The sequence below is a fragment of the Hyaena hyaena genome, unplaced genomic scaffold, assembly GCF_003009895.1.
Source record: "Hyaena hyaena isolate Hyena2069 unplaced genomic scaffold, ASM300989v1 scaffold_982, whole genome shotgun sequence".
In the NCBI taxonomy this organism is placed as follows: Eukaryota; Metazoa; Chordata; class Mammalia; order Carnivora; family Hyaenidae; genus Hyaena; species Hyaena hyaena.
This window is the reverse complement of record NW_024081606.1, coordinates 470,941-485,783: the sequence shown is the minus strand read 5'-3', so window position 1 is coordinate 485,783 and position 14,843 is coordinate 470,941. Positions and strand designations below refer to the sequence as shown.

Sequence of the window (14,843 nt, the reverse complement as noted above, 5' to 3'; positions counted from 1 at the left end):
AAAAAAAAAAAAAAAAAAAAAAAAAGAATATGTTGGTATACGTTAAAAGAAAAATCTAAAGGAATGACAAAGAATAACGAGGAAGGGAAAAAATGTTCAATATAGAAATAGAGAAATTATTTTTATTATACTTTACATGATGATACTAATACTCATATACTAAAAGCTGCTTTTCTTTCAAATAAAGAAACAAATTATTAATCCTAATATTACACAATATTGACTCATAAATGGACAGAAATGAGAAACTCATATGAGCTATATAAAACCATATCAATGCCTTTAATAGGGATGCTTAAGTTTCCATGTGGCAGCAATTATTCTACTTATACTCATGCAATATTTAGTGAGCACTCACAATGTAACACAAAAGATCCAGAGTATGTTCCAGTTCTAATTATATGCAGGTGTGACAAGAAACCCCTACTTCTCTCCAGGCACATAAAAGTAATAACGTTAGAATCAACTTGTTTCATGCAATTATGTGAGTACAAAAAGAGGAAGGGTAAGTGGAGGGAAGGAGGCAACAAAAGCAATGCCTGGCAAAGTGTGATCCATGGGCAAGTGATAAGAACTGCATAAAAATAAGAGAGGAAGACAAATATTCCTGGCAGAAACCCAGTCACCTCTGTCAAATAAAAAGTTTATTTCTCTCAATTTCCACTTACATATTAACAAAAGGCAAGTTTTCTACCTTCAAGTGACTTACAGGTTTAAATGTGACATATAACCATAGAATGGCCAACAAGAGCCAATCAATGCTGAATGGAAGCTTATGACAATATATAAATATTAATTTGGCTTTAAAGTTATACAAGCCTCTTGAGCTGCATACAATACAAATAACAGCCCTACTATGTAAATTATAGGACAGTACTATATATCAATTTTCCAAAAAGAAAAAAGAAAAAAAAGTTTGCAAATAGTCTTGTCATATCATGCCTATAAGTTTAGAAGTATAAGCATGCATATTTGTTCCCTGGTAAAATAATGTCAGTCTCAACCTAGAATGAACAAGCCATCCTGCTGCCATTTCTACAGATAATTTTATGAAAACTGTTTAGAATATATTAGAAAAATTTTTGAAACTTTTACCATGATGGAAAATAACTATACTGATTCTTCCAAATATTCATTTCAAATTCACATGAAACAGACTTTGAAATTACTTCTGTACAGAAAAACCAGCTCAGCAATAGAGTTGTGTTTGTGTGAAATTTTACTTTCAAATTTTAGTGTTATACAAAGTTTCCAAAATAAATACTCATCTTTAAAGGAATGAAGAAACAACAATATTTAGTGATTACAGTGTAAGATCTCAAATAATAATACAAATATTAATACATATGCTCCAGGATTTTTTTGACTGGCATTAGGTATTAATATTGTTTTGAATTCAGTTCAATTTTCTTCTTTTTATTTAATTTTGACACAATACAAAACCAATCTGATTAGTCAAGCATCAAGCTAATGAAATGGTATGACTGGAACTTAGACTTATAATAATATAAATATCACAAGCATCTTTGCTCTTTCCTTATAGGGATTTGGAAATTCACCCCTGGTAAACTTAAGTACACTATATTTAAAGTATTTTTAAAGCAGTTAGTCTATGCTATGCCATACTCCCTCACCTCCATTTCATTAAATTACTAAATAACATCGTCAATTAACTGCACAAAGGATGGGGATATTGAATATCTGAATAAATAATCCAGTATAGTGGAAAGTCCAGCTAAGGTTAAGATTTTATTTTTTTTGGCCAAAGATAATTGTGAAACTCAGTAGAAACAGGTGGCACAATATGATATTTGAAGTGAGTTACTAAAATCAAAACAGGAAAAGCTAGTTTCTAAATACATAGGTGTAAAACATTCCAGGTTGGATTTATAAAATGCATCATTAGTCAATAATTATTACTAACTTATGCATCTATCCAGAAAGCTGCTTACTGGTTTTCATATTGTTCTAGATCTTACTGTCTACTACAGTAGTCAATACCATAAGTGGTTATACATTTTGAAATTACTAAAAATTCTATAAAATTAAGAATAGAGTTCTTCTGGGGCGCCTGGATGGCTCAGTTGGTTAAGCGTCCGACTTTGGCTCAGGTCATGATTTCACAGTTCGTGGGTTCAAGCCCTGCGTCAGGCTCTGTGCTGACAGCTAGCTCTGAGACCAGAGCCTGCTTCAGATTCTGTATCTCCCTCTCTTTCTGACCCTCCCCTGCTCATGCTGTGTGTGTCTCTCTCTCAGAAATAAATAAAACAATTAAGAAATTAAAAAAAAAAAAGAATAGAGTTCTTCAGATACAACAGCCACATGTGGCTGTGTGCTTATTGTTTTGGATAGCACCAAATAGAACATCTCTATTATTACAGAAAGTTCTACTCGGTAGCACTGTTCTACATAAAATAAAAGGTAAAATAAGCCCTAAGAAATAACTGGTATAAACCTAACTATATTTGATAAAATTAAAAGTGGGACATAACTATTTATGATACAAATCCTATGCAAAGTAGAAACAGAAAGGAACATCATCAAACTGCTAAGGGCATCTATAATCATACCTAATAGTGAAAGACTACCTGCTTTTCCCCTAAAATCAGGAACAAGACAAGAATGTCCGGTCTCATCACTTCAATTCACCATTGCACTAGCAGTTCAATAATGCAAGAGAAAGAACTATAAGGCAGGCAAGATTAGAAAGGGAAAAAAATCAATCTGTCTTTACTTGTAGACAACATGATCATCTATGTAGAGAATCCCAAAGAATCTAAAAAAAATGCTATAAGATCTGGTTAGTGAATTTAGCAAGGTCAAATTAAACAAAACAAAACCCATTTCTATTTAATATCAACAAACAACTAGAAATTCAAAATTTTAAATCTACAATTTAAAGTAGCACCCAAAAAACCCATGAAATCCTTAGGGAAAAAATTCACAAAAGATGTGTAAAACCTGTACACTGGAAACTACAAAATACTGCTGTGAGAAATTATATAAGACCTAAATAAATGGAAAATTATACCATATTCCTGGATTATAAAGTTCTATGTTGTTAAGATGTTAATTTTCTCCCAAATTATCAACAAATTCAATGTACTCCAAAAAAATCCTAGTCATTTTTTTGTAGAAATTGAGAAGCTAATTCTAAAATTATACACTATTGGTAGAAATACAAAATGGGATAGCCACTCTCCAAATGATTTGTCAGTTTCTTAAAAAGTTAAACTTATACTTATCATATGATACAATAATCCCATTAACTAGATATTTACCCAAGAGAAATGAAAACTGATGTTCATGCTAAGAGCAAAGACATATGCAAGAAAGTTTATAGCAACTTTATTTATAATAGCCAAAATCTGAAACATCTCAAGTGCCCATCAATTGATGAGCTGACAAACATATATTGGTATATATCCATACAATGAAATACTGCTTGGTAATAAAAAGGACTAAATTACTGATACATAAAATGACATGTATAAATCAAAAATGCATTAGGTCTAAGAAAAATCAGGACATAAAAAAAGGCCACATGCTTATTACTTCATTTAGATGAAATTCTAAATGAGGCAACAGTACAGTAGACAGAGAGATTCGTGGTTTCCAGTTGAGGGAGGGACAGGTTATTAACTGCAATGAGACATGAGGTGACAGAAATTCTACATTATTATCGTGTTAGTAGTTATACAAATGTATACATTTGTCAAAACTCAGACTATACACTTAAAAAGGAAAATTTTTATTTTATATGAATTATACAAAAATATATTTAACTTAAAAAAAGTAATATGGCTAATCTTCTATCTCTGGGGCTCTTTTATACCAAGGAAAAATGGTGTGGAAATAGGAAGGCAACTAGTATAACTTATGACAGTTACATACTTCTCTAGGCTTTGGTTTTTTTCTGCTGTAAATGGGGATTTATCATTGTTTCCCAAATCTGTTCCCAGGAAATTTTCAGAATGTTACACGTGTTTTGGAAAAGGGCCTCCACTATCAAATTATTTAGGAAATGCTCCTCAAAAGGTGATTCACAATGCATTTAGCATATGGAAGGTTCTCAGTAGCCCTAGATATATTCATTTTTTTCTGTACTTTTTTAAACTCAGTGTTTCCCACATTTATTTGGCCAAGGAACACTTCTATTAAAAAAAAAAAAAAGGTGTTGCTAAAGTTCTAAGATTGGTTGATTAAACTTTCAATATTACCTTCTTGATTAAGTTTTTATTTACACTGGGAAACTATAAAACTGATTTTAAAGTAGCTATGCAAAACTATACCCTATAATGAGAAAACTCTCAAATCACAAATCTTAAAAGACTTCTTATTCATCTTGCTTACTTTTCTAGTCCACCCCTTTAAGTTTTTACTAGGTTCTGAATTCTAAATACCCTAAACTTAAATATTTTTACTGATATATACTACATGAAATGCATTATGGTTGAATTAACTCCACTGTAATAGCTTCTCTTCAAATAACAGAGTAGATTTAAGAATGTGAAAGCATCAGGGCACCTGGGTGGCTCAGTCGGTTGAGTGTCCAACTTTGGCTCAGGTCATGATCCCACAGTTCGAGCCCTGGGTCAGGCTCTGTGCTGACAGCTCGGAGCCTGAAGCCTGTTTCAGATTCTGTGTCTCACTCTCTCTCTACCCCTCCCCTGCTCACGCTGTCTCTCTCTCTCTCCCTCAAAATAAATAAACATTAAAAAAAAATGCAAAAGCATCAATGCCAGGAACACTAAAAATTCCTAAGCAATTACTATAATAATAACAAAGTGATCTAAGTCAAAATACAAAGTGTTCACTATACAAAACTGGAAGTTTGAAAGTATACAGTTAAAAATAATTTTTAAAAAGGGAAGGGAAGAAAAGACTAAAGATGTAAAACCTAATACTCTAAAAGCTGCTCTTCAGCATTTTATATGTGACCACTGAAGGATGTACAAAACATTACAAATAATGTTGATAGTGTAGTGAAAAATATTGTATCTTTGGGGCACCTGGGTGGCTCGGTTGGTTAAACATTCAACTTCAGCTCAGGTCATGATCTCGTGGTTTGTGAGCTCGAGCCCCGCATTGGGCTCTGTGCTGGCAGCTCAAAACCTGCTTGGCATTGTCTCTCTGCCCCTGTCCTCCTCATGCTCTCTCTCTCTCAAAATAAATAAACTTAATATATATATCGTATCTTCTGAACATAAATAAATGCATGAATAATAAGAGCTATTTTAATTCATCAATAAATTAATTATGAATAAAGCTTTGAGGGAAAAGTGAACACTGGAAAATTGTACACAAACTATCCCTGAAAATGAAAAAAAATGTTATAAATGCCATGTCCAGTTAGACCCAACTCAGTAGTCTTCTTCACCCAGGAACATCCAGGCTATTACTGCTAGTAATGTACACCAAAGTATCCAATTTACTTCAAAAACCCTTATGAATCTTTATCAATAATTTTGTTTAAATAACTTTTAAAATTATTTCTAGCCTAAATTTGTTTAACCTCTTGGGGTAAGTAACTTCTATAAACTTATTATATAAAAATAGTATGCATTTTTTAAAGTTTTTATTTTTTTTTTTTTTAAATTTTTTTAATGTTTTTTATTTATTTCTAGGAGAGAGAGAGACAGCGTGAGCAGGGGAGGGTCAGAGAGAGAGGGAGTCACAGACTGAAACAGGCTCCAGGCTCTGAGCTGGCTGTCAGCACAGAGCCCGACGCGGGGCTCGAACCCACGAACCGCGAGATCATGACCTGAGCGAAAGTCGGACGCTTAACCGACTAAGCCACCCGGGCGCCCCTAAAGTTTTTATTTTTCAATTTGAATTTAAAGAATGTTCTCTAAGCACTAGGCACTATATAAAATATTTTTTTAGAAATGTGAGAAAATAGGGAAGCAGAGTGGCAATTACTCATCTAGCTGTATGGTTTTGTACACTGTTTTTAAGGGTTAACTTTTAGTACAAATGGTTTTGTAGCTAGATCTCCTTGGAAACCACTACTAGTATTTCTTTCTAATGGTCTGGTCAGAGACGTTCCAGTAATAATCTAAATGGAACATGTGAATTTTACTAAACTAAAAATGGGAAGGGTGATTTTTTTGTTTTAATAATGACATATAAAATTTAAGACATCATTATGTTTAGTAAAGCAGAATGAATTATGTTTTGTTCTGTAAGCTACCTTTATATAGTTCCATGTAAAATCTTTAAGTTCAGCACATAGATATGTAAATAGACATCCATATGGTTAAAAATTCCTATACTATATATACCAGAAAATGCTTCTGCTAAGAAGAAGGAAGTGAAGAGGGAAGGCAGGTAGGAAGGAAGGAACGAAGGACAGATGAAAGAAAACAAAACTAAACCTCAAAACCATAATTATATTTGATTTAAGTAAAAATGCTTTAAAAAGTTGGACCAACCATACAACTCCTCAAGAATGTAAGCAGTTTGTTTATACTTCAAATTTAATTCTGGTACCTATTTTTGGCATTATAGTGATTTCAGGAAAAAACAAATCAAGAATATGTTTATAGCTCACATGGACATTACTCACCCACATTTGGAGGTTTCACATAATTTACAGGTAGTTCTGGAGGTCTGCCTCTATGTAGAGCTGCAAAAGCAGATCCATTCCATAGTGTACTCTTACAGTCTATACAAAAGGATTCAAGCATTAGTCAAGAAATAGAAGTGTTTTTTTTTTTTAATTGTACCTCAGAGGTAAATGTCTGTTTTCAATTTCATTTGTTGGAATACATTTTTAACTATTAACACCACAATAAAAATCACATGCATATTTTTAAACATGATATAAACTATATTATCACTGGTAAATACCAACACTTTAATATACACCAGGATATTTTACTTCTGTGCTGATCTAGAACTAAAGCTTTTATTATGCATGTATTTGAATCTTATGCAAATATGTAATGGATTAATAATGTTTTAAGTTTTTACTGGTCCTTCTTGATCTTCAGGTTTATACATTTCTACTCATATAAAACTTATAGGTTATGACTATAGCACAAGTATTCCAGGTAAAATTCAGAAAAATTTATACTTGGTGCATACTCACATCATGGGGTACCTGGCAATTGTGCCATAACAGATAACAATACTGCATATCAGATGATAACTGACTATATATATCTGTGTTTTTTGTATTTGATGTTTATGTCAAAAAACTCTAGCAAATATGAAATATTCTTACTAATTCAACTGTAATACAAAAATATTCTATACTCTCTTGAAAGCTTCCAAATTAACTGATTTGAAGAATTTACTTAAATTATAAAATGAGATGTTTAAAACTGGTATTTTTAAAACCATTTACCTTTGTGAATTAGAATTTAAAAACATTATGCTAATAAAACAAAACACAGAAGTAAACTGGTTGCTAGACCTGAAGTATTTAGTATACTAGCAGACATCCTTAATGGCTAATTTCACATTTTTGTGTTCATAAAATACTATTTCATGTTTTGGGGAAAACCTTTAAAAGACTGAAAAACAGTGGAGTAAAAAAACTATTACTGAACAGTGACATTTTTTAAAGATTTTTACTTATAAAAATTTTATATATATGTGAATTTTTACATATCTTTCATTTACTTGTTATAAAATATACAATGTGATTAGGATGATATAGATTCATAATACTTTAAATATTAAAACATAATGAATTAAGCATTCATACTATACTAATCAGAGCAGTGATCTTTTAATATCTCTATTCCACAGAATTACAAAAAAGATTTTATATTGTTTACTTCTACTGTATTTACTGTTTTACAGCAGAGGGCTCCTTTTATCCCTCTAAGAATTTACTTTTACACTAAGAAAATAACAATAAGATTGTCAAAATAAGAAAAACTAGAAGAAAATTAGTATTTAGAAGAGCATGGGCACATTTACTTAACATAAAAATATGCTGTTCTCCACTCCTTCCTCTAAAAACTGAAAATCTTACCTTTGGCATCCCGTAACAGAGATTGCCGACCAACACCTAGTAATGTCTGTACCCCAGGAACACTCTGAGGGATCTCCTTATCTAGTAAGGGACCAATCCGCTCACAAATTTTAAGGAGGTAGTCTGGAGGAATGTGTGCATTGGCTGCCACCTAAAAAGCATAAATAAAACAGGAAAACCAATTTGGTTTAAAAATATAACTAGTCCATTAGTAAACTACTTCATCATGGAACAAAGTGCAATTATTAAATACTAAACTAGGAAAATAATATTTTAAGTATTTAATACTTCAGCCAAATTAAAGAAACAGCTACAAAAATTAAGCACATCTAAATGATAACATTTAAATGATATGGCACTCAAACTTACTTTTACATGCCTTGATTAAATCATTTGCTTAGCTGTTAATCTTATGAAATAAGTGTTGCAAAACAGCAAAAGTGAGCATGCCTAAAATTAAAGTACAAAGACAACAGGTAAACTCTACTTGTACTTGATTTATTCACTAGTGATGAAGTAATCAAAAATCAGAGGACCTAGATTCTATATAAATGGTAAGAATGCAAAGTTATTACTTGCACCAAATTCTCACCCAAATCCCAAACTTGCTTAATAAAGAAAAACTGGTTTTCTTAAAAAATAGTTAGTTTCCAAAACAGTATCAAATTAATGATTTTATAAATACTACACTCTAAACAACTAAGCTATATACTCAAAATTCATCGCAACATTAACTCGCTTTTCAAACACACAAGCAAATTTCTGAAGATGGTTAACACAGGTAGACAGGAATAAGACAATGAAACAACAAAACTTCATTTTTTTATCTAAGCTAATGTTCAAGTCCCTGATGTATTTCATAAATACCTAATTACTTAAAGGAGCAAACAGAGGGGCACCTGGGTGGCTCAGTCGGGTAAGCCGGTAAGCATCTGACTCTTGGTTTCAGCTCAGGTCATGATCTCATGGTTTCATTGATTCAGGCCCTGCATCAGCCTCCATGCTGACAGTGGGCAGCCTGCTTGGGATTTTCTCTCTCTCTCTCTCTCTCTCTCTGTCCCTCCCCCACTTGTGCTGTCTCTCTCAAAATAAATAAATAACTAAACTTTTAAAAAATAAAGGAGCAAACAGACAACTAGACAATTAAAAATCCTTAGATAAAAAGAACATCTACACTGTCATCTTGACATAAAGGGTGAGGGAGAGAATGAACAATAAAGGTAAATACACACACACACACGTATGTATTTCTACCATCAATATATTACCACAAGGTCAAGAACGATACAACATAAAAGAATAATTTTGTAAATCATCCCTAATGACCATGAAAGAAGAAATTATGTATGTTCTAGATAAATATTTGTTTAATGGATCAATCAACATACAAAAACCAAAGTAAAGTCTATCTGTAAGAAATATCACCTGAATTCAGAGGAAAAATGTTAGATTCTCCTAACAAGATACCTTTTTTCTTTTCTTAAAAAACATAAGTTGATGAACTACAGTACAACATGTATTTAGAATTCTGGGAACAAGTGATTCTATTGTGATTTTTTAAAACTATTTCCTGCCAATTATCTTTTTTAAATCCCAGCAAAAATTAATTTTAATCTATCAAAATAACTGAGGTCTGGGAATTGTCATGCTACTCAGAAAGATTAATTTCTCACATCTCTAGTTTTGTTTTCTAAGCAAATACCTACATAGAAACCATCTCTCAGTAAAATATACAGGTAATATTAAAGTCAAAGTAGCTGATGATTCAATTCAATCTAAATGTCTGTTACCAACAGACATTTGATATTCTAAAATCCTAGTCTGTAATTCATTCTCTCCATATTAGAACATTACCTAAGTATGCCTAAAGGCAAATAGAGAAAACACATATCTCAAAAGCAAAATACTGCATATGAACATCTGTAATATTTTATGCCTTTTTTCCCCCACCAACACTGTCTCAGATATACTTGGCTTACATTATCATCCATTACTTTTTCATCAAATACACACTATACAAAAGCTTTACACAGGATGGTAGTTTATGTCTTTACTGGCACTTTCCTTTTTTATCAATTTTCTTTGTTTTAAACTGTTACCATCTTAAGAGCCAATCCTTTCCTAGAATTGCAATATAATCCAGAAAATAGGAGTTCTCTAATATGAATTTTTAGAATTACCCTCTTATAGAAAATCTGTCAGGGGCACCTGGGTAGCTCAGTCAGTTAAGTGTCCAACTCTTGGTTCTGGCTCAGATCACGAGTCCGAGACTTGCATCATGCTTCATACCAACAGTGAGGAGCCTGATTGGGATTCTCTCTCTCCTTCTCTCTATACCCCTCCCTGTTCGCTGTGTGTGTCTCTCTCTCTCTCAAAATAAATAGATAAACTTAAAAAAAAATCTGTCAGAATTATATCTTAACTGACATCTTTTTTTATTTTTTTTTAATTTTTTAATGTTTTATTTATTTTTGAGAGACAGATAGAGACAGCGTGAGAAGGGGAGGGTCAGAGAAAGAGGGAGACACAGAATCTGAAACAGGCTCCAGGCTCTGAGCTAGCTGTCAGCCCAGAGCCCGATGCAGTACTCAAACTCAAGAACCATGAGATTATGACCTGAGCCGAAGTCGGAGCTTAACTGACTGAGCCACCCAGGCGCACCAATCTTAACTGACATCTTAAGTAGCCTGGTTCCTTCATTTGACAAAACAAATAATTTTCAGCCGATTATGTAAATTTTTATACCAATTCCTCAGTAATAATTTTAAAATACAGAATCATTAATTAAGCAACCAAAACAAGGCCTTTCTACATCCAAATTCTCCCCTTTGAAGATTTTTTTAATTATAAATTATAAATAAACTTCACAAGTTTGAATTCCACCCTATACAAATTACAAATTGTTTAATTTCTAAGCGGTCCCATTCAAAAAGTCCATTTCCCTAAAATCAATAAAAATTTGAATATTAAATAATAGTAGAGAAACAGATTCTATCAACAAAACACCAGTAAAAATACATTTGACTTTGAACATGCTAGTGTCTCCTTTAAACATTAACAGGCTTCCAAACTGTATCAGCTCATTTCTTGCAATAACAGTTTTTCCAAATCAAATTTCAGGACTTATAAGTGGTAGTCGACGTTTATTTCAATCCATCTGCTTTGATTAAAGTTGGAATTTTTTAAAGGTGATCTTTTTTGGCATATAAACTCTTATCTACTCTCAGTAATTACTCTCTTATGTTTTTTTTTAAATTCTATGTTAGAATCATGTATGAATATAATGTGATACATAATATAATATAAAAAGTATGTATTAAAATATTGTATGAAATTCATAACATAATATTATAAGCCACTCTCTTCAATTAAAGCTCAAATATTCTAATTTCAATTATCTAACCACATTTTACTCTCTGGAATATAATGGCCAACAAGTGACACAAGTGCTTTGATATTGCAGAAGAAAAGCATTCTCTAAAAACAAAGTTCAAAAGTATACTACAAACTTCTATTGTGTAAAACAGCTCCAAGGAATTAAATTACAGAATGTTTGAATTACAAGGATCCTTATGCATAATTAACCTAACTTTGCATCTTATAGTAGGAAAGAGATCCAGAAGTGAAGTCTGGTGGTCACAATGAATGTACAGAAATCTGGGTCTCCCTGTCTACTGCTCTTTCAATTACTGTCTTATTAAAGCAGTTAAAAATTAAGATAACTAACACAAAGACTGAAAAAAAAACTATAAATTCAAATAAACTGAAAGAAATTAAATGAAGCCTTCTTGATAGGAAGACTGGCTGACCTAAAGAGCAAATCTAACAACTGAATTACCACACTTCAGAATTATTATGACAAGTGAGAAGACCAGAGAGTTCACAGAGATGATCCTACTCATCGTAATTAGTTAAAAGTAATCCAGCTGGGAAAAGAATAAAATGCAGAAGGTACCTGATTTCAGGGTACAAGGCCCATACCAACAAGCACTACATTTGAAATATTAACTTTCATATAGCAGTAACATTTTTACCTTGGCTTTTAGAAAATATAGGATAAGTAACCCAAAAAGACAAACAAAAGAGATAATTGCTTCTGTGTTTTGTTTTCTAAGATCATGATTACACAGATAAAATGAAGAATCAAACTGGGACCATATGCTGAAGAAGGGAAATATAACATTTTATCTGAGATTTTAACTTTTTTGGTGAGGGGGGAGAAGCACATATAAAAATTAGTCACATGATTTTTTTCTTATATTTGGAGACAGAAAACAAAATAGATTTTGAAAAATATAGCAAGCTTTTAAACACTTCAAATGGTACTTTGAACTCTGGAAGACCGGATTATCCAGTCTCTAAAAATTTTTTTAAATGTTTTTTTATTTATTTCTGAGAGAGAGAGACAGTGTGAGCAGGGGAGGGTCAGAGAAAGAGGTAGATACAGAATCTGAAGCAGGCTCCAGGCTCTGAGCTAGCTGTCAGCACAGAGCCCAAAGCAGGGCTGGAACCCACGAGATCATGACCTGAGCCACAGTCGGACGCTCAACCAACTGAGCCACCCAGGTGCCCCTCAGCCTCTAAAATTTACTAGCTGTTACTGCTTCTGGCAGTGTGATATAGTAGAAAGGACTTCTATTTTAACTTTTTACCATCCTTGGTTTCTACTTATGTGACCTGCAAAGTTACTCAGTCTGAGAGCCTGAGCTTCTGCATCTGTAAAACAGAAGTAATGATAACTACACCTCATATGATTTGTAAAACAAAACAAAAAAAACATTCACTCATGCATTCATTCATTCAGGTATTTAAAATAGAGATGTGATGGTAAGATGATTAAATTGTTGCCCTAAGGGAATCCAGTCCCAGAGGGGGAAACAAACTAGTAAATAAAATGAATCAAAGCTACAAATGCCTAGAGGTTAGTACAAAGAGCTAATTAGAAGCAAAGAAATATAGTACCTACTTCAGTTTAGGGGTAGGGGTTCTTGTCCAATTTCACACTTGAAGGCTAAGTGAAAATTCACAAGACAGATAAAGGGAAGGGAAGGCATTCCAGGCAAAGAGAAAGGTACCCCTACCCAGTAACCATACTTTGCACAGTGACTAACATATAATATCCCTCAATGTTTAAGATTTTCCTCTACAAAGCTAAGTTTAAAAAAAAATAAGGCAATAAAAAACTCACAGAGGGGCGCCTGGGTGGCTCAGTCAGTTGAGTGTCCTTCCAACTCCTGATTTCAGCTCAAGTCATAATCCCAAGGTCATGGGATCAAGTCCTGCATCGATCGGGCTTATGCTTCTCTTTCTCTCTGCCCCTTGCGCCCTCTCTCTCTCTCTCTCTCTCTCTCACTCTCTCTCTCTCTCTCTCTCAAACTAAAAATTAAAAATAAATAAATGGAGCAAAAAAAACCTTGCAGAGTATCATCTGATTTTGAAGAGGAAAAAATACACGTACAAAAAAGACTAAATAAAACACAAAAAAAATAAGTTTATTTCTCTTGATACTGAAATTTACATTTCACTAAAATATAAATGTTTGCAATAATCCAATATTATATCTTAAAGTGTTTGAGTTTTAACGTTTGCTGAATTTGAAGGAGGAAAGGGGAAAAACTGGGCAGAAAAGGAAATAAAACAGGTAGGCTTTTCTACTGTAGTAATACCACTGGTTTCTACAATGGGCTACAAAGTGTTGACTTTGTATCACTTTCTATACAAAATGTTAATCATTGTTCATAGCATTTTTTTTTCTATTAGTTTTAAAATTTCCTCAGGAATGAAAGTCAAAAGCAGCCCACCTAGGCTTAAGTATTCTCTGGGTTTCAGTACCTCATGAAAGCAAGCACTAAAAGTATGATAACCTTGAGGACAGATAATGTCCAGACATTGACAAGGAGGCCACTCACATTCTAGAAGTTTATCCTTAGAGAAATGTCCAATAAAAGAACTCAGTACCAGCTAGCATATTAAATAAGCCTAAAAAACATGTATCATGAAACACTTCTAACAAAAGTTATGAAAATCACACAAATAATAACCGAGGGCCAGATCATTATAAAGTACCATGGTAGATGATAAAACATCTTCAACAAGGTGATTTAAAATACAAGAAATTACTTATCAATAATGCATAGGAAATAAGTTCAGGATAAGAAAAGATCAAGCAGAAGGGTTGAGGATCCATGCAAGACATCAGAAAGGCATACCTCCCACTTCAAAAAACAGTGAATACTACGCCAGTATTGTACTAAATTGCCTTTCTTTAATTAACTAAATGCAAAAACACTAAACATCTTTTGACATAACAATAATTTCTTGTTTTAACACAGATGCACTTTATTTTTTTAATAGTTTATTGTCAAGTTGGTTTCCATATAACACTCTGTGCTCATCCCCACAAGTGCCCTCCTCCATGCCCATCACCCCCGTTCCCCTTCTCCCCAAACCCATCAGTCCTCAGTTTGTTCTCAACATTCAAGAGTCTCTCATGGTTTGCCTCCCTCCCTCTCCCCCCCATATCCCCCCTTCTTCTCCCCCGCAGTCCTCCCTTAAGTTCCTCCTAATCCTCCTATACGTGCAAACATGGTAGCTGTCCTTCTCAGCCTGACTTATTTTGCTCAGCATAACACCCTCAAGTTCCATCCATGTTGCTACACATGGCCAGATCTCGTACTTTCTCATTACTATGTAGTATTCCATTGTATAGATAAACCACATCTTTTTTTTTTTTAATGTTTTATTTATTTCTAGGAGAGAGAGAGAGACAGCGTGAGCAGGGGAGGGTCAGAGAGAGAGGGAGTCACAGACTGAAACAGGCTCCAGGCTCTGAGCTGGCAGTCAGCACAGAGCCCGA

At 33.2% G+C, this 14,843-nt stretch overlaps 1 protein-coding gene across 1 annotated transcript in view; it reads right to left on the bottom strand.

Moving 5' to 3' along the window:
• The window catches only part of BRWD3 (bromodomain and WD repeat domain containing 3), a 186,644-nt gene that overhangs the window by 164,399 nt on the left and 7,402 nt on the right, over positions 1-14,843 (bottom strand). The window contains exons 5-6 of the mRNA XM_039221266.1: positions 7,988-8,138; positions 6,569-6,667 (exon numbers count right to left, since the gene is read on the bottom strand). Of these exons, the coding sequence (XP_039077197.1) occupies positions 6,569-6,667; positions 7,988-8,138 (250 nt within the window). The remainder of the gene's footprint in view (positions 1-6,568; positions 6,668-7,987; positions 8,139-14,843) is intronic.